General features: G+C 49.4%; 1 protein-coding gene across 1 annotated transcript in view; it reads right to left on the bottom strand.

Annotated features, from left to right (window-relative positions):
- Dnah2 (dynein axonemal heavy chain 2) overlaps nucleotides 1-19,931 on the bottom strand; it is a 115,743-nt gene that overhangs the window by 45,262 nt on the left and 50,550 nt on the right. Inside the window, 20 exon segments of the mRNA XM_052757667.1 lie at nucleotides 2,107-2,232; nucleotides 2,474-2,626; nucleotides 2,964-3,091; nucleotides 4,213-4,393; nucleotides 4,951-5,140; nucleotides 5,234-5,337; nucleotides 5,940-6,128; nucleotides 6,414-6,524; nucleotides 6,794-6,919; nucleotides 7,426-7,527; nucleotides 8,004-8,221; nucleotides 10,929-11,067; nucleotides 11,419-11,599; nucleotides 11,706-11,788; nucleotides 11,929-12,085; nucleotides 15,645-15,748; nucleotides 16,073-16,234; nucleotides 18,308-18,471; nucleotides 18,914-19,088; nucleotides 19,556-19,712. Coding sequence (XP_052613627.1) covers nucleotides 2,107-2,232; nucleotides 2,474-2,626; nucleotides 2,964-3,091; nucleotides 4,213-4,393; nucleotides 4,951-5,140; nucleotides 5,234-5,337; nucleotides 5,940-6,128; nucleotides 6,414-6,524; nucleotides 6,794-6,919; nucleotides 7,426-7,527; nucleotides 8,004-8,221; nucleotides 10,929-11,067; nucleotides 11,419-11,599; nucleotides 11,706-11,788; nucleotides 11,929-12,085; nucleotides 15,645-15,748; nucleotides 16,073-16,234; nucleotides 18,308-18,471; nucleotides 18,914-19,088; nucleotides 19,556-19,712 — 2,950 coding nt within the window.

The following is a 19,931-nucleotide window of genomic DNA, read 5'->3' as shown; positions in this document are numbered from 1 at the left end:
GCCCTGCTGACTGGGAACTAGATGCCACAGATGTCAAATGCAACCTCCGCCCTGCTTGCTCCTCTTCCGGACCTCTCAGGGGTGGGCTAAAGGGCCTCCTGTCAGCCATCTCCCTCCTCATCTTCCTTTGCCCTCTGGATGTGAGATGCACACCTTAGAAGTTAGTCTTCAGGGCCGGGCGGTGGTGGCGCACGCCTTTAATCCCAGCACTCGGGAGGCAGAGCCAGGCGGATCTCTGTGAGTTTGAGGCCAAGCCTGGTCTACAAAGTGAGATCCAGGATAGGCACCAAAACTACACAGAGAAACCCTGTCTTGAAAAAAAAAAAGAAGAAGAAGTCCATTTTCAGCACAGTCGCCATGCAATACAACTGACTTTCCTTAGCTAGAAGCCCTCTATCTCTCCACTGAGGGTTTTATTTTTACATTTTAAATAAAGATTTGTTTATTGTTTTGATGTGCATGCATGTGTCTACATGAGTATATGTACCCCATATGTATGCAAAAGAATGTAAGAGGGCACAGAATCCTCTGGAACTTAGTTACAGGCAGTTGTGGACCGCCATGTGGGTGCTGGGAACCGAAGCTGGGTCCTCTGCAAGGATAGTGAGTACCGTCTCTCCAGCCCTTAAATTGCACATTTTTTAAACACTGTGTAGATCTGGTCTGGCGCCCACTGTCTGCCCGCCATCACCTCCAGAGTGTTGAGAGGGCACCACGCACAAGCATGCCTGGACGTTTCTGCAGATTCCACTCACTCCTTTTCCAGCGCACTCTGAATACACTCTCTTGTTCCTGGCTCACAGCTCCTCTCTTGGTTCCTTGAGAAAACATTAAGGACAGCTATCTGCAAAGTTTCCTCTTAGAGTTCCATTAGCTGCAGATTATAGGAATGGTGTGCACTGCCCTCTGGGCTTTGTTGATCATTTGCTTCGGTATTCACTCTTCTGAACCTGAGCTGAGGCTTCACTCCTCCAGAAACCATTCCCCTTGGCTTCTGCCAGTCACCCGGGGGCACTGACAACCTACAAACACCCAGGAGGTTAAGCTTGAGGTTTTAAATTTCACAGTAAGAAAACGGATAACCATAAACAGTGTGAGGCTGAGCTGGAGAAATCTCCCATCACCAGGGCTCAGACAGTTTCCTGTTGACTGAGGGTGTGTCCCTGTGGACCGAGGCTTCCATAGCTTGGGACTTTCCGGTCCACCTCCAGACTTGGGCTGCCACCTTAGAGTGACAAGATTTTCATGGAAAAACAAACCAGTATTGGAAGCTGCTTGCCCTCAAAGTCTCTTCATTCACTGTCCCCGCACCAAGGCTCCTGGAATTCCCGACCTTTTAGCAATACACTAAAAAGGATGTTGTTGTTGTTGTTTGTTCTTTAATGTTTTAATCCAGCATTTTAGCAGTTTCAACTGCAAAGAGCTCAGAGCACGTGGACTAACAGAACACAGAAAGGAAAGTGCCTGTAGTTTCTACACGGCCTCCACTCCTCTGCTCTCCCACACCACCCGGCTCCCAGGGACTCTCCTCAAAGTTCCCACCGTGAGGACGGGAGAAGTGGGAGAGGGCTAGTGGATATTATAGCCAATGGAGCTGAGGTTTCAGTGAATTCAAGGATCTGCTGAGCAGAAGTGACTGGAGTCTGATGTGGTGACCCACGGAGAGACAGAGGCAGGCCAGTCTCTGAGAATATAGGTCAGCCTGGTCTAGATATGGAGTATCAGGTCAGCCAGGGTTACACAGTAACACCCTGTCTCTAAATAAATAAAGTAATGTGAGCAGATGAGCCTGTAGGATATGAGTCAGATTGGAAGCTCTTTATGTGGGTCCAAGGAGGAGCCAACTGTCATTCAGTCACACCTAGTGGATGACGGCACACTTCCTACTCCCAGATGCACAGTTACACACGAGGTCAAGGAGCTTATTAAAGAATAAACACCGGGCCAGTGAGGTGATTCAGTGCGTTCCAAACCTGATGATCTGACTCTCGTCCCAGGAACCCACCTGGTGGAAGAAGAGAACTGACTCCTGTAAGTTGTCCTCTGTCACACACACACACACACACACACACACACACACACACACACACACACACCGGCAAATACCTTGCCGTAGTCTATGACTGGCAGCTCGATGTTGGGGAAAAGGTCCTGCACAATGGCATTGAACAATGGAACATCCACAGATGTGAGCTTGGCGATGTTCATGTCCCTCATGGAGAGCAGCAGAACCTGTATGGGGAAAGGGGAGACCTAAGAACAATGGCTATGCCAGAGCGGGTCCTCAGTAACACAATGGGGACCACCACACAGGAGACAAGGCGTGAGGCGGCGGGTCAGGTCGGGTGGGCGAGTGTGGGTGGAATATCTCTAGCTGGAGCACGAAGAGAAAGAGCCTGGAAAACTGTCATGAAGACACCATCGGACCAGTGCCAATGGAGACAGAGGTGCCAGGGCCACGTGTCTGGCCTACCTCTTCATCAGACAGATCCGGCTGTAGGCGGCGCTTCTTGCCAGCGTAGCGTAGAAGGGAGGTGAGGGCCCGCAGGCCGAAGTCATAATGGTCCTGTCTGGAGAGCTGCTGTACGGCCAGGGAGTACAGTGTGTACACCTTCTTGGCCAGGATCTGGGAACCGTGCAGAGACGACAATAGCTCAGCTCCCACAAGTCCCCTTTTGATTTGGGAACAGTTACAGACATAAGAATCTAGGTCAGGGACTTGAAGCATCTAGAAGGTGCTCTGGACCATGCTAGGAGATCTGTGGAGCGTGCTGTTATCGGTTAGTGGTATGGTGGAAGGGAGACCCCGCCCACTCTGTACCCCTCTGGCTTCACAACCTACTCACAGTACTCTAAGTTCCTGTTAGGATAAATGGATTGTGAGTCCTTCGGGGGCTCCTCTTTCCAAGGAATAATTAGGCAAAGGAACTAAAATAATTGGAAGGAAGAGATTGTCAGAATACCTTGCAGTTGCCAAAGCCCTCCCCAAAGAGAATGATTTCTGCAATAAGCGTAGAATCGGGCACCACCATGGCAATTGGGCGGAACATGGACTTGAGGTTTTCTGGAAGCTCCGTGCGGCCAGCATAGCCTGGGGACAAAGTCCTTTGTTTTGAACCACATTTCCCGGTCCTCACTTGACCTCCCAAACATCCCACTCTACCCAACCTTTACTCTATCCCTAACATTCTCCCTGGCTCCAGCTCCAAGCCAGAATCCTGCCTCATCTAACCTTGGCTCTCCCTCTTCCCATCTTCTTTCTTCATAAGTGCTCCTTACTGTCCACGTGGCCCTGTTTCCAACTGAAACCACAGAGCTGTGAGTTCTATATGGAGCACACACGGGCCCTACAGAGCTCACAGCTGCGGCTCCGATCTGAGGCTTTCCTGAGCACGCTCTCTCTTATACCCTTTCCCCAGAGCTGTTCCCTCGATGAGGCGAGGGAACTCTATACATTAGGGAGTCTTCCATTTTCCAAACGGGATGGGAGGCAGAGCTCCGAGCTAGCCCATTGGGAAGACTAGGGCTCCATCGAGACACATAGTGGTTCTGGAGCCCTTCTGGGAGAACAGGAAGAGAAAATACTTCCTCTTCTCCTTGTATGTTCCTGCTTCTCTTCTGTTGCTGGAATTTGGATCTGAAATGTCCCCTAAGGGCTTTGTTCCTGACACAACAGATTCAGAGGTGGAGCCTTCTGGAATCGATTAGACCAGATCACAGGGTCCTGACCTCATCAATGGGCTGTTCCTCACAGATTTATGTCTATTAATGGAAGCTTTAGAAGGTGTGGTCTACATAAAAGAAGTAAATCATTGGAGTATACCTATGAATCAATGAATCTTTCTCTCCTCTCTCTCTCCCTGCCTCCTTGCCTCCCCCCTCCCTCTCTTCCTGGTCACCGTGAAATGAGCAGTCCTGCTCCACCACACACCTCCTTCATGACATCCTGCCTCCCCTTACCAAAGGCTCAGAAATGACGGTCCATGGGCTGAGATCGTGAAACCAAAACCAACCTTTCAGCCTTAAGCTAAATCGTCCTGGGGATTTTATCACAGCCGTGGAAAGCTGACTAAGGTGGGTCTCTTTAGTCAAGTAGTTCTTAGCTGACTAAGCACTTTGACACAGGGAGGGAGAGGGAAGGGACACAATACTTATCCTAGACACCCAGTTCTCACCCCCTGCACCCCCATGTTTTCGGGTCCTGCCACCTACCAGGATTCATGGTGATGAAGATCCCACAAGACCACACCAGATTTATTTCAAAGCCCTCAAAATGGAAACGGGTGAGGTTGGCAGTCAAGGCAGATAGGATGGACAGGATCTGCTGGGCCACCACGGACAACACCTCAATATTGATGCGGTTAAATTCATCAAAGCAGCCCCAGGCTCCAGTCTGTGGAGGGAGGGAGAGACAGGGTCACTGAAGCAGGAGAGGTGTCCTGAGGTGCTAGACCACAGATTAACACAAAGAGAGGTGCCCTGAGATCCTAGAACACAGATTAACACAAAGAGAGGTGCCCTGAGATCCTAGAACACAGATTAACACAAAGATTAACACACTCTTCCTGAAAATGCTTTGGTAGGAAAGGTGGCCTCTGAAACAGGGGGTACAGGGGGACCAGAGTGACAGTGCCATAGCTTCTGGCCAGAGCTCTACATCAGACAGCAGCCAAAGATGTGGTTGGAACCCGTGTGCACTGAGCAGCTCCTGTGTGCTGGGGTTTCTGTACATACTCTGTCTAATCCCTTCATGACCTTAGTTTGCACACATGCACTGGGGAAACTCAGGGAGCTGAAGGAGTTTCACCTTCTTTACTATGATTGTAAGAATCACCTCAGGCAAGCTGTCTTGTAAGCTGTAAAGGTATAAACCAGATTTGGGTTTCAGTTGATTTTCAGGTACTAAAAGACGTGCAAAGGACCTTTAGGATGGGGAGGCAGGGTACTGACCTGGGCTAGTCCTGAGTACATTCTGCCCATGGACTTATAGTCCAGGCCCTCGGAGCAGTTGACCACAATGACGTATATCCCCAGCGCTTTGCCCAAGTCCTTGACTGTTTCTGTCTTCCCAGTGCCTGCTGGGCCTTTGGGTGAGCCCCCTCGGTGAAGGTGCAGGGCCGTGGTCAAAGTCATGTAACATCTGAGAATTTGGGACGTGGCTCGAGTCAGACTCCTAGAAGTCTGTTGTCTCTGCGGCCCCTCCCCCAAACACCCGTTCATCCCCACAGCAGACCTGTCTGTCAGGGGGGTGATGACCAGCCGGCCAGAGTTCCCCAAGTACTCATAACCGTATTGGAATTGTGTGTTGGTCTGGCGGATTACACAGTCATCAACATCCTGGGAAAACAGGACAGGATGAGACAGGGATGGGTTTGGGGGGAAGAGCAGAGAAAGAAACGGCTACCTGTAGGGCTCAGAGAGGTCAGGTGGGCTGCAGGTAGATTAGGGGTTCTGTTTTAGAGTTCAAAGGAGGGATGGTTTAGGGCCAAGACAGAAAATGGGTTCCATACTGCATGTCCCCCAACCCCAATCCATGGAAACAGCTGCCTGGGCTCTGAGTCACTGCCAAGTGGCACCGTTAGGGAAGAGTGCCTGGAATAACTATTTGCCACTCGTGAACTGGGAGTGAGAGAGAGAAAACTTGTAAGAAGAAGCTGTGACAGAATAAAGGGTTGGGTTAGAATACAGCACACAGCTGGGCGGTGGTGGCGCACGCCTTTAATCTCAGCACTTGGGAGGCAGAGCCAGGCGGATCTCTGTGAGTTCGAGGCCAGCCTGGGCTACAGAGAGAGTTCCAGGAAAGGCACCAAAGCTACACAGAGAAACCCTGTCTCGAAAAACTGAAGGGGAAAAAAAACAGAATATAGCACACAGCCACGAATGAAAAGCATTATGGGTCAGTTTGGGGATGAAAGAGCAGCGAGTCGGCCGTCTGACACCTTCTCCCAGTAGAAGCGAAGCTGGCTCAGCCAGTCGAAAGCATTGACGTCCATGAGGCCGCTCTTGTACAGCTTCTCCAGCACGTCCCGAGCGTGGATTTCTATCGTCACCAGAGCCACAATTTTAAGCCTCATGATCTTGGTCAAGTTCCCCCTGATGGCTTCTGAATACTTATTTAGTATTGACACCTGTGGAATGGGCAATAGGCAAGAACAGATGGAGCAGTGTAGCCAAAGCTGAATGACACCACATCCTGACCTGGCGTCACCTGACTCTGCGCCAATCCCCTACAATTCCTATACCCAGCATCTTCCCAGGACAGCCTACCTCTGCTGCACACTGTACGATCCCCAGTGTTTCTGCCACAGAGCACCCTTGTTCTGGCTCGTTCCAACCAGCTCATGTCCAGTTCTGGTTCTACCTACACACCAATTCCAACTCCAGGCCTGTCCCATACTTGAAAAGCTCCCCACCTGCTTCTTCTTCATGACCTTGAGAATTTTCTTGTCTGAGCGCTCCTTAGCAGTCATCAGGCACTTGGTGACATCAGCTGTCCACTGGATCTGACTAGCCGCGATCACCATCTAAGGTGGGTACAGAAGCTGATTCCCAGGCCCTGCCTTTAGCCACCTACACAGCCCCTTCTTGAGTTCCATCTTCTTCCAGAACCCAGTGTTACTATGCCCAGTCTGCCCTGAAGGATGGCACGTGTGTCTTGGGTCGGGAGCCCCGGTTCCATTACATAGAGTGTGAGGACCAAGCCTGGAGGGGGGAGCAGGAAGCCCTGGAGTCTGTCTTTCCACATGCTGCTCTGTTAGCTCCACTGTCCCCCACTGGTGTGGCCCCAGCTCACCTGGCCAGCCCACTCCTTGACCCATTTGTCCCTCTTGTTGAGGAATTTCTTCAGGGCCAATCGGCAGTTCCGAAGCAAATCCCGCAGGGTTGTCCTCATGGCCCGTTCCACATCACCAAGCCAGGCCTAGGGAGAAGGAAGTAACACAAGGGCTCCGTCCAAGGGCCGGTGGCTGAGGTTCCCCAAGAGAAGGCGCAGGGGAAATAAGACCGAGGGGGGCTGAGGACCCAGGAGGAAAAGCGCAGTTAGGCAATAGCGGGCATGGGTCTCCAAAGGACGTGGAGGCAGGAGGCCAAGGGTTGGAGCACTGGATGGAAACTTGAGTTTAAGGAGGGGTGAAAATGTCAAGTCCATGCCTGACGGAAGAAACAGCAACCACAAAGCAAGCTCATCTCCCTTCGTGGAAATGGACTCTCCTCATGGAGCCAAGCTTACTTTCTTCCTTTGATTTTTTTTGAGACAGGGTTTCTCTGTGTAGCCCTGGCTGTCCTTAACTGGCTCTGTAGCCCAGGCTGGCCTCAAACTCAGAGATCCGCCCGCCTCTGCCTCGAGAGCGCTGGGATTAAAGGTGTGGTCAAGCAAACTTTCTAATCGAAAAACAGTTTGCTTCTAAGACCTTTGCCACCACTCACCTCCACAGGTCCTTCTAGAAGTACTGGGTGGAGGAAATCAATGTACTCGCCATCGCCTGAAAACATTCCTACCGCTTCCCATTTGCTGCTGGAGCCCCCAACCTGTAGAAGAGACAAGTCATCCATCTCCGGGCCCCACTCTTGGTAAACTTCTGGAGCAGTGGTTCTCAGCCTTCCTAAGGCTGCAATCCTTTCATACAGTTCCTCATGTTGTGGTGACCCCCCCAACCATAAAATTATTTGTTGCTACTTCATACCGTAATTTTGATACTGTTATGAATCATAATTTTGCTACTGTTATGAATTGTAAAGTAAGTATCTGATATTCAACGCCCAGGGGGGTTGAGACCCACAGGTTGAGATCGACTGTTCTACAAGCATTTGTGCCCTTTAAAGGTAATTTCTTCTCTTTACTCCTCTCAATACTACCAGTTCTGGAAAGTTCTATGTGAGGATCTACAATCATTAAGTAATGCCACCCTCCTGCTAGGAGAGCGTGGTCCCTTCCAAAGCCTCGAATACCTTGATCTCACTATTCCTTCCCAGCCCTCTTTCCCATCGTGGCCACCTCTGTTGACCTTTTGGATTCTCAGCAGTTTGATGTTGTCAAAGCATTTTTTGAGGTGTGGCTGCACAGCCTCCGGGTTCCGGGACTGGCCCAGAATCTCCAGCAGGTCATCATTGGACAGGAAATAGAAGCGAGGAAACGCATGGCGCTTGGTCTCTAAGTACATGTCCAGAGACTTCTGAATGTCTTCCAGGATCGAGTTCATTTCTATCAGGGTTTCCAGGAGGTCTGAGGAGAAGGTGATGAATAACATTTGACGGCCTTTCCACTGCTGCCCTGAGTAGATCTAGAATGCCCAGCTCTGCTTACAGCTCTTGAGTTTGAGGTACAGATTGCCATAAGGGCTTTTGGAGACAGAGAAATATCCCCAATCCCTATGCATACTTATCCCACTCTCTTCCTTATTCATTACACATGACTACGTATGACGAGCTCACACATTATTGACTAGGCGTCCCATGCGGTGGCTCCACTCCTCACCAGTCTTTAGAACAGCAGTCCTATTACACCTAAGAACTTGGGGCTTCACTGTTCAGCTCAAGAGTTTCTGAAAATCAAAAATGACTCTGCAGTTGACACAGTCCAGCAAGCCAAGTCATTAAAGACATCACAGGCCCACAACGAAAGCAATCGTGACAGCGCAGCGGCCACTCAACTAGGAGGCGAAGGCGACCACAGTAACAGTCTTCAGCTCACTAGCACTTTCATTAGCATCATTGAATTTTGATCTCTTTGCCTGTGAAATAGTAGTAAGAGCCAACACAAACCCAAGGCTACTCAAGAGACTCCCAAAACATGCAGCCTATTGCAGTTGCCCTGGGTATCTTCCAGAGGTGGAAGGTGAGTTGTTGAAAACACCATGTACTTCAGAAACAGGGCACAGAAACTCCTGAGCTGGAACTGACCTAAGTAACCCCTGAGGACTGGCTTTCATAGAACCAGAAGGCATCATGCAAGCTTCCAAAGGAGGAAGGTAACCAATAGTCCTACCCAGCTATGACACCTATGAACCACATCAAGACCAGCATGGCATGACAACCCCAAGAGTGCAGTAGGGGCACCATACCTTGGCGGTCACCAACAGTTCTCTAATTAGACTTAAGACCCACTCAACCAAAGAGAAACCATGCCTGGTTCTGGAAACCTAGCTAACTAGTACTTGTTGCCAATGAAGTTGTGGTTATTGGAGGACAGTCTACAACCACTAATTTACTAAACCACCATAATCCCTAACAACAATTTGTCCTTATTCCCTCACCCCTCATCAAGGAAACTTCTCTTTGCAACGGATGGAGACCACTACAGAAAACCACAACCAGTTAGAATGCAGAGTTGTGGAGCCCAGTCCCAGGGGATACATCTACAAAACACTCTCCCACCTAGGGCTCAGGGAACGCTGCGGAAGAGGGGGCGGAAAGACTGTAAGAGGATCAGGGAGTGTGCCGCGAGAGTGTGTGTCCTAGCAACAGCACAAGCTACGCTCGGAAAGTCTCACCAACACGACTGCCCAAATGTGATCTGAAAAAAGGTTGATACCAATGAACACACCAAACTGGATGGAGAAAAGCCCTTGAGGCTTCAACCCTACACAAAGAACTATAGGCAACTGAGAAAAACTGGGAGCAGGAGAGGTGGCCTCTCCCAGGGAGGCACACAATTGGTTGTCCAGAGAGAAATGGTCAGCCCTGAAAACGTACATACAAGTAACATGATATGGATGGAACAGTTATAATTAGGAACATATGTGTGTATACATATACACATGCTATAAGAATTAGTGAACAAAGAGGTCATGAATCTGAGGGAGAGCAGGAGTAGGGGGGGCATGGAGGGAGAAAAAGGATCAAGAATAAAAAGATAAAATAAAGAAATAAGGTAAAGTGATAGAGGAAGACATCCAAAGTCAATTACTGGACTCCTGCCCTCTGGCACACACATGCACACACCCATATGTGTACACAAAACACACCATACTACACAAATCCACACACCTATACATTCACAGAAAGTGCAGGGTCCAAACTCAAGATTGTGTTCTTGAAGTAAACACATCTCTTTGACTATCTTAAAAAGAAAAGAAAAAGTTCTACCACAAAGGCCAATTTGAGATTTTCAACAAGATGTGTTCATGCTTGTAAACTCCCAGAAATCTTAGCTTCCTCCCAGTCCACCTCCCTACCCCTTGGAGCTTTCCCCATGTCTTCCCACATTCTGTCCTTTGAAAGAAGGCACCAATGATTGTGAGTGTGAACCTTCAAGCAGGTAGAGTGTCTGCAGGCTATTGGAGTCTTTGGATGACCCAGGTGATCCCTGGAGGTCACAGAAAGACTTGGAAACCATGGTCCAGATGCTTGTTGCATATATCCAACAACGGGATCATAGTTTTTGTGGCTTTGTGAGTTAGTCCATTTACCTAGCTCACTTGAGTGCAAGCAGTCGCTGTGACTCAGCTTGAGAAGAGCAGTTTTCAGTGAGGGCTGCCAGGACCAGTGTTGGTAACCCAGCACCCCCTGCTGTACTGAGAGAGTCCCTGCTCCTTCACAGTCCTTCCCAAAACTCCCATGACAGATGAAGAAACTGCAGTGTGCCAGGAGCAAGCTGCCAAGTGCACGGGACCAATAAAGCCTGTGTTGGGTTTTGAACCCAAAGCTGGCTCTGTAGCCCATGCTCTAAAGCAGTATATGATATTCTACTTAAGCATTAGTCTATCTTGATTTACTGTAAAAATGATAATTAGTAATAATATTGATGACTAATATTAGCAAATGTTTCCAAATAGTGGTGGTATTACTACCCACAGTAGCAATGGTATTAAACATAACTACTAATGATAGTGACGATGAAATCGTTTTCAGTGATGAAGTCTGTGGCCGTGACCTCACAAAGGCATAGACCCAGTGATAGCTGTCGGAGCAATTGCCCATGGAGCTCTCACCTGGGTAGTGGGTGCTCCGGAGAGCATTGCTGTCTTTGCTCATCCGGTCCATGATGGCTTTCCAGTTGTTATTGACCTGGTCAAACAGGGCCGACTCATTGGGCAGCTGCTTTCGGATGTCTTCTCCAATGAAGATATTCTGAGGGACATCACAGTGGGATGAGAGACCATTTCTCACACACCCTCCATACTCTGCCCCCTGTTCCCAGACCACTGAATATACTAGCTGGACTATTAGAAACCATGGCAAGACGCCCAAGGTCCAGAAGCCACGTTGGGATCGGGAATTCAAGACAGAGCCCAAGAGGAAAACGGAAATCTGGAAGAACGGAGGCTTGCCTGGGTGGGAATGTGAGATACACAGACAAGAGTCCGAAGGCCGAGTCTCAGAAGGTGGGGGAACGACACTCATACCGGACCGGTTTCTAGGCTCCCACATACAGAAGAGCTGATGCAGGGTAGGGAGAGCCCAGGCACTGTGGATTCTGACCTCCAGGTACATCCACTGTCGCTGCACCGTGAGCACCATCTCAATAACTTCTAGAATGAGGGAGAGGCAGCGCTCCCAGTGGTCCACATCCTTCTCGAAGGCCTTCACGAATCGAGAGGCCTTCATGGTTGACAGGGCCACCTGGTTATCCTCCAGTGCCTGGAATACTTCTTCAGTACCCCTGGGGCAAAAAGGCTACAAGTCATTTTCCATACCCATCTGTCAGTACCTTAGCCTCACTCTGCAGCTCAGGCCACATGGGCCAACCTCATCTGGAGCCCCTCTACCTGAGCCGGTGATGACCCTTGTCCTTGTAGGGTACTATGTCTAGCTGAATCACGTCCCAGGTTTTGGCAATGTTTTGTAATCCCTGTGAAGAGAAATTGGAGGACGGAGTAAGCATGTATCTATCTAGTGCACAAAGGTGAGAGGAGCCTGGGAGGGGCCTCAAACGTGGCAGGGCTGGAAGTTGGCGCCCAGGAGGCTGGGGAGGTATGGATGGCATCATACCACTTCTATGGCCAGCTCTTTGGTTGCAGAGGCAGATATCTCCCCTATTTTCTCCACATGCTGATCCATGCCAAGCTGCACAATCTGTTCCAAGGTGAAGCTTTCCGATTCCTGATCAAACTCCCGCTGGATTTCGTCTTTGACCTGGTCCCAGTGCCTGCAGCCCAGAACAGGAAATCTGACCTGGAGGCCAGCTCAAGGGCCTACTAGCAAGTGTCAATCAATCCCTGGGGTTGTTAATGTGACTCAGTCAAGATCTTGCTCAGCTTGTGTGAGGCTCAGCATTCCACACCCAAGCACTGCTTAAAAAAAAAAAAAAATCGTTCCTCTTCCTTCCTCCCATTGGAACTTTATAATTCTGACTATTTGTTAATTCATGATTCAACAGATCTTGCTAAATAGGCTCTAAGGTGCAATCTTAGACACCATGGGAATACGGAGATTGATGTGTTAGTTCTCCAGGAGTAAATTCTCTGGAGAAGGAGTTAAGGCAGGTGTGTACACGAACACTCACTGCCTCAGTGCAGGTCTGTGACGGGTCGCGTGCTGGGCTAAGTGCTTCGCGTGCACCTCTGTAACTCTTCCAAGCACTCCACACAGGAAGTGCTATTATATCATTTACAGATGAGGAAATTTAAGATTAGAGAGCTTAATAACGCATAAATTGAGGGGTTAGGTTAGACTCACCCATATAACTCTGAGGTAAAACATTGCCAAAAAGACTGTTGGAGGTTCACAAACACCAAAGGTTTCCTCCTAAAGGTACACTGATCTAAAGATGACTTACCAACCATTTATTCTGCCGCACTGCTCACTGTCATCCCTCCTCCATCTACTATAGTCTTGGTCTACTAAAGGGATCGAACTTGGGAAACTTGTTGTCAGAAGACGAATAACAAATGTGCTTGTGATTTTGAAACAGGCCAAGCTGTCTTATACTAGGCTCAAAGGCAAAACATTTTGGCTACAACAAAATAAAACTTTTTTGGATTAAAAAGAAATAAGTCTTAGCCAGGCAGTGGTGGCGCACGCCTTTAATCCTAGCACTCAGGAGGCAGAGTCAGGCGGATCTCTGTGAGTTCGAGGCCAGCCTGGTCTACAGAGCGAGTTCCAGGACAGGCACCAAAACTACACAGAGAAACCCTGTCTCGAAAAACCAAAAAAAAAAAAAAAAAAAAAAGAAAAAGAAAGAAAGAAGTCTTAGTTTTAATAGGTAACATAAAGCAGGAGGAGGCAGCAGGGACATGAGGACTAAGGCAGAGGACACACACTCAGTGTTTGACCACCCAGGACAGCACAGGAACAGGAGACAGGGTAGACTGGACACAGGAGCCTCACGCTGACTGTGGCAAAAGCCGAGGTGTGGGTGGAGTCAACCCGAGTGCCCGTCAACTACCGTCAACTACCGAATGGAAAAGAGAACGTGGTATCTGCACATGCTGGAAAACCATCCAGCTTTTAAAAAAGAAGAAACGTAGGACGTGGTGGCACATGCCTTTAATCCCAGCAGAGGCAGGCAGATGTCTGTGAGTTCAAGGCCAGCCTAGTCTACCTACAAAGCCAGTTCTAGATCAGCCAGGGCTACATAGTTCTTGTCTAAAAAAAGAAGAAAGAGGAAGAGGGGGAAGAGGCAAAAGAGGAGGAAATCCCTATGGTTTTCAACAGCTTAGATGAAAGAGAAGGACTTTATGTTAAGTGAAGCAAGCCAGCACAGGAGGGTGGATCCTGCATGACCTTATTTAGATACACAATGGCAAACAGCCACACTCGTCCAGGCAGGGGAGAGAACGGTAGTTCTGGGGAGAGACGGTCAAAGGCTACCACGCCCCAGCTATACAGAAGGAGCAAGTTCAAGAGATCTATTACACTGCAACAATGTATTACAGACATGAAAAGAACTAGGTAAAACCTTTAACAGTATTTTAAAATTAGGTGGGGGTGGTATAGGTACATGCGAGCAGGTGCCCGCAGAGCCCAAGGTGCTGGACCCCCCTGGAGCTGGAATTACACGGAGTTGTGAGCTCCTGATGTGGAGGCTGGGAATGGAACCCGGGTCCTCAGGAAGAGCAGTGCTTCACTGGTGACACCTCTCCAGCAGGAATTTTCTTTTCTTTTCTTTCTTTCTTTTTTTTGTTTTGTTTTGTTTTTTGGTTTTTGTTTATTTGTTTTGTTTGGTTGGGTTTTTGTTTTTGTTTTTCGAGACAGGGTTTCTCTGTGTAACTTTGTGCCTTTCCTGGAACTCACTTGGTAGCCCAGGCTGGCCTCGAACTCATAGAGATTTGCCTGGCTCTGCCTCCCGAGTGCTGGGATTAAAGCCGTGTGCTAACCACTACCCGGCCCTTTTTTCTTTTAATAGATTTATTTATTTTATTTTATGTGTGAGTGTTTTGCCGATGCTTGGTGACCGAGGGGGTCAGAAGAGGGTTATTGGGTCCTCTGGAACTATAATTACAAATGGTTCTGAACTGCCATGTAAGTGCTGGGAATTGAACCCGGGTCCAAGTGCTCTTAATTGCTGAGACATCTCTCCAGCCTCTGACCTAGGTAGGTTCTTACATCTATAACTGTTCCTACATAAAAAGGGGACATGTTGGAGCTGGGTTGCACCTCCACACCCAGCCTAAGAATAAACTTTAAGGTTTGGGGAGATAGCTCCCTGGGTAAAAGCAATTCTGCGCAAGCACGAGGCCCTGAGTTCAGATCCCAGCATGGCTATAAAAGGCTAGCCAGGACCAAGTGTACCTGTAACTCCAGTACTGGGGGATGAGGGAGAAGGAAGCCTTCACACACCTATACACAGACACACGCACCCCTCCACACACAGATGAACACACACCCCAAAAGTAAATCTCAAATATTCTTCTCTGCACGAAAGTAAAAGAAACAAGTGTATGAGGTGGTTACACATGCTAATCACGTCTGTAGCTCTCCCACAGCGCACACAGCCTTCAAGACATCCTTCTGTAAATTATAACTACATGCCTTTTTGTCGATTAAAAACAAATTTGGAGCCACTGAGATGGGTCAGCAGGGAAAGGCATTGCTATGAAGCCTGCCAGTCTGAGCTTGATCCCCAGGCAGGGCCCATATAGTGGAGAGAGAACCCACTCCAAGTTGTCCTATGACCTCCACACTGGAGCTGTGGCGCACACACACACACACACACACACACACACACACACACACACACACACACACACGATAATTAGTTTTAGGTCAATTTGGGTTAGTGCTATGGCTTAGCACTACAGTGCCAACATTCACAAGGCCCGGGTTCACTCCCTAGGAGGGAAACAAACTGGGGCCAGGGAGATGACACAGTGGATAAACGTGCTTGATGCTCAAGAGTGAGGACCAGGGTTTGGATCCACAGAACCCAAGAACAGGTTGGGCAGGTAGGGCAGTTGCCCATAATCCTAGCCCTTAGGAGGCAGGGACAGGGGACACTTAAGGAAGGCTGGCCAATTAGACTAGCTGGAATTGGGAAGCTCTGGGTTCGGATTCTGCCTCATTAAATAAAGTGGAAAGTGATCGAAAAGGACATAAAATGATAACTTCAACACATGGGTATGCACGCCCAGGTAAGGAAGCACACATACTACACACATGCATACACATGCAGAAAAGAAAAAAATGAGGAAAAACTAATTACTTGGGCAAATTGAAAGGAGAGGGTACAGACTAGAGAAGGCAGAGCTGGGGAGGAGCAGCCTCACCTCTCTCTGAGGGCCGGGTTTCGCAGGTCTGAGATGAGGGGCATGGTCCTCTTGAACTGCTCTATTTTGGAACGAGTAGTTTCAATAATATCCCAGTTTCGGTCCTGAGCAAAAATGGGAGACATCAAATGAATAATCTTAAATAAATAAACAGGGCTGGAGAGAGGGCTCAGAGGTCAAGATCACTGGCTGCTCTTCCAGAGGTCCTGAGTTCAATTTCCAGCACCCGCATGGTGGCTCACAACCATCTGTAATGAGATCTGACGCCCTCTTCTGGCCTGCAGGCACACATGCAAACAGAACACTGTATACACAATAAATAAATCTTTTTTTAAAAAATGGAAACACCAGAAGACCCATGGCACTGGAGCCCGCCCACTTCCTCAGCTGGGGCAGGGCCATCTTGCCTCCCATCCTGTCCCACGTACCTTATACTCTTTGGCTAGCCTTGTGAGACGGCGATACAGCCCATGGGCCATGGACTCCATGGCCTCGGTCTGCAGCGTCAGGAAGCAACCTGTCTTCCACTGGTTCCAGCTCTCCTCCCAGTCCCGAGTGATCTCCCACACTTGCTGGAGTGCATCAAGCTCCTGTAGGGAGCAGGAAGACAGACGGAGAGCCTTCGGCATGGCAGCCCTCCTGACAGCCCACTCAGGTCCTTCACTTGTCCATCTGATGATGGTGCTGCCTCTGGGTTCATATTTTCCCTCCACTCTCTTGCCTCGAGGGCTTGTCAAATGCTAAGCGTGTGAGAAGCTCCTCAACACTGAGTCTTAGGAAAATGCAAATGAGAACCCCAGTGTGATCCCACTTCACACCCGCTATGTAGAACAACAACAGCAACAATGTAAAGGGAAACGCGTGTTGGCAAGGATACCCAGAAAAAGTAGGAATGCTCATCCATTTGATAGTGGGAACGCGAAGCGGCATGGCTGCTGTGGAAAACTGCTTGGCTGTGCCTCAAAAACTTAGAGCATTGTCATACGATCTGGCGATTTTATTGCTGGACTTACACCCACAACAATTAGGAACAAGTGCCCGAACAAACTTAAGTACACGCACGTGCGTAGAAACCCTACTCACTACAGGGAAAGAGCAGAAATGACCCCACATACCTATCAACTGGTGGGCGGATGAACGAACAATGGAATATTAGTGAGCCATAAAAAGGAATGGAGCCAGGCGGTGGTGGTGCATGCCTTTAATCCCAGGACTCGGGAGGCAGAGCCAGGCAGATCTCTGTGAGTTCAAGGCCAGCCTGGTCTACAGAGCGAGATCCAGGACAGGCACCAAAACTACACAGAGAAACCCTGTCTCGAAAAACCAAGAAAAAAAAAAAAGGTATGGAATACTGATACATGCTATAACATACATGAGCTGTGGAAACACTATGTGAATGAAAGAAATCAGAGACAAAGGACCACACGGTCCCACTGGTAGGAAATATCCAGGACGGGCAGATCTATACACATAGACAATGAGTTAATAGTTGGCATGGCTAGAGGAGAGAGGATGGAGGGTGTCTGCTGATAGGAACACGATTTCCTCTGGTGGTAATGAAATCGATTTGTTTGGGTTTTTAAATCATTCTTAGAATATCTTTTTTCTACAGATTTATTTTTATGTTATGAGTATAGATGTCTTGCCTGCATGTATGTCCATGCAACGTGTGCATGTAGTGTCATAGGGTCCAGAAAAGGACATTGGATCCCCTGGAACTGGGATTACAGACTATGTGAGTCTCCAAGTAGGTACTGGGAATCAAACCCAGGCCCTCTGGAAGAGCCGCTGAGGTGGCTGAATAAGAACAGCCCCCACAGGCTCATGTATTTGAATGCTTAGTCATCAGGGAGTGGAACTACTTGGGAAGGATTAGGAGGTGTGGACTTGTTGGAGGAAGTGTGTCAGTGGGAGTGGGCTTTGAGAATTCCAAAGCCCAAGCCAGGCCCAGTGGCTTCCTCTTTTCCTGCCGTCTGTGAATGTGGATGTAGAACTCTCAGTTACTTCTCCAGCACCATGTGTCTGCAAGCTGCCATGGTCCCCACCATGATGATAATGGACTGACCCTCTGAACTGTAAGCCAGCCCTCAGTCAAATGCTTTCTTTTCTAAAAGCTTCCCTGGTCATCATGCCTCTTCACAGCAATATAACTCTCAACCAACACTCTTAACCACCGAGCCATCTCTCATGATGTGTGTGTGTGTGTGTGTGTGTGTGTGTGTGTGTGTGTGTGTGTGCGTGTGTGCGTGCGTGTGTGTGTGTGTGTGTGTGCGCGTGCGCGCGCGCGTGCGCACAAGCGGAGGTCAGACCACAGCTGTAGGAAGTCATTCTTGCCCTCCACCTTTATACTTAGGCTTAGGAGGCAAACGCTGTACCCTCTGAGCCATCCCAGTGACCTGTGGAAATGTTTTGAAATGGGAGACAGAGGTGACAGCTATGCAGCACCGGGAATAACCTAAATGCCACTACATTGTTTTAAATGGTTGGCCTAATGTGTGAATTTTTACCTCAGTTAAAAAAAAAAGCAAGCAAACAAACAAACAAAACCCACAAAGCTGCTCACAAACTCCTCTGCCTGGTCCCAGCCATTCCCAGGCCCTCAGAACCTTGTCCTGACCCTGCCATTATCCCTGGTTTCCACGGGGCCCAGCTCATCACAGCACCTTCTCCAGGTTCTGGAGGTCCTTGGAGACGGGCTGCTCGATCTTGAAGATGCCCAGGTTGGAGCGGAGGTTGTTCTCCTCCTCCCGCATGGCCGTCAGCATGGCGCGCACCTGTGCGATCTGGTCCAGCGCAGCCGTGTGGCCCACGACGCTGGTGAACGGCCCTGTGGGAAGTCAAGGCAGGCTCTCGGGTCCACGGCCTCTTAAAAGGCCAGTCTGTGGCTCTCTCAGCGTAGTGGGCAAATCCCACTGCTGCCCTCACGTGAGAGAGGAAAGGGAAGGAGAACGGGAGAATGACGGGTTGTCTTAGCAAAATCACCAAACTCGACTTTGGCATTGACCGGGCTGAAGGACAGGAAGTCAGTGTGAGGACACTGGAGAGGTTGCTGGCCCAGACCTTCCAACAGGAAACCCGTGGCTCCAGGTGAGCTCATTCTGTCCCCTCAAAGTTCCTTCCCTTTCCTGAGCTGCCCACCCCCTTCTCCTCGCCCCAAACCTCCCGGTGCCACACACACCCCCATCTAGTTTCACCTTCCCAGGACAACATTTTGAATGCTGAGTCACAAAACCAAGACTAAAGGAGGAGGAGAGGTGGGTAAGGAATACCTTTGACCTCAAAATCTTCTAGAAGGTTGTGTGCCTTCTTCTTAAAGTCATCAGCCGAGTGGATGAGGCCCGTCTTGAATTTCTCCTTGTGTCTCTTCAGCATCTGCTCACTGTCCAGCAGTGTTTGTTGGAAGGAGACCCACTCCCCATTGAGACTCTCTAGCATCTCCAGGACCTGGGAAGGACGGAGGACAGAATGACCCACAGGCAGGAGGCACCCATATATGCTAGACAACACTCTTCCAGTGAGCCACTCCCCCAGCTCTCCATCAGTTAGCAACCTCCTTCTGCCCCCCCAGACCAGAGTTCCTAAACAGAGTCCGTGTGTGTGTGTGTGTGTGTGTGTGCGTGCGTGCGTGCGTGCGTGCGTGCGTGTGTGTGTGTGTGTGTGTGTGTGTGATTGATCCTAAAGAAACCAGTCTCAAGGAGCTGGGTCTAAAAGAAGTCCATAAACTGAGGGGAACTATTGTTTGAGTTGGCCTTGGTCCCCAGGAGTTCTGAATCTCCCTCACTTCTCTGCATGGCCCCTGATGGCACAAGGCCCTCCATGTTGCCACTGACATGCGCTTGACTTGGGCAGACCAAACACTGTGGGAACTTACACTGTCTGGAACCGGCAGACCAAACACTGTGGGAACTTACACTGTCTGGAACCGGCACCTCATACTTCTCCAGAATGGTAAACTGCTCATGAATGGGAGGGATCTGAGTCTCCAGGTTGGGTAAGTCATGCTGCAGGGTGTCCATGAGCTGCAAACTGGCCCCGAGTTCCTCCAGTGTCTGGGGAGGGCGGCTGATTCTAAAGAGCAGCAAGAGAGTATTGGTGGTGGAAAGCACATCCCTAGACACACTCACATGTACACACACACACACACACACACACACACACACACACACACACACTTGCACACACACTCACAAGCACACACACACGCTCACATGTACACACACATGCACAAACACGCACGCGCACACACATGTGCACATACACTCACATGTACACACACACACTCACATG

Source organism: Peromyscus californicus, unplaced genomic scaffold (assembly GCF_007827085.1).
Source record: "Peromyscus californicus insignis strain IS unplaced genomic scaffold, ASM782708v3 Scaffold_3__1_contigs__length_106647218, whole genome shotgun sequence".
Taxonomy (NCBI): domain Eukaryota; kingdom Metazoa; phylum Chordata; class Mammalia; order Rodentia; family Cricetidae; genus Peromyscus; species Peromyscus californicus.
The sequence above is the reverse complement of the archived record's forward strand: the minus strand, read 5'-3'. Positions and strand labels throughout refer to the sequence as shown.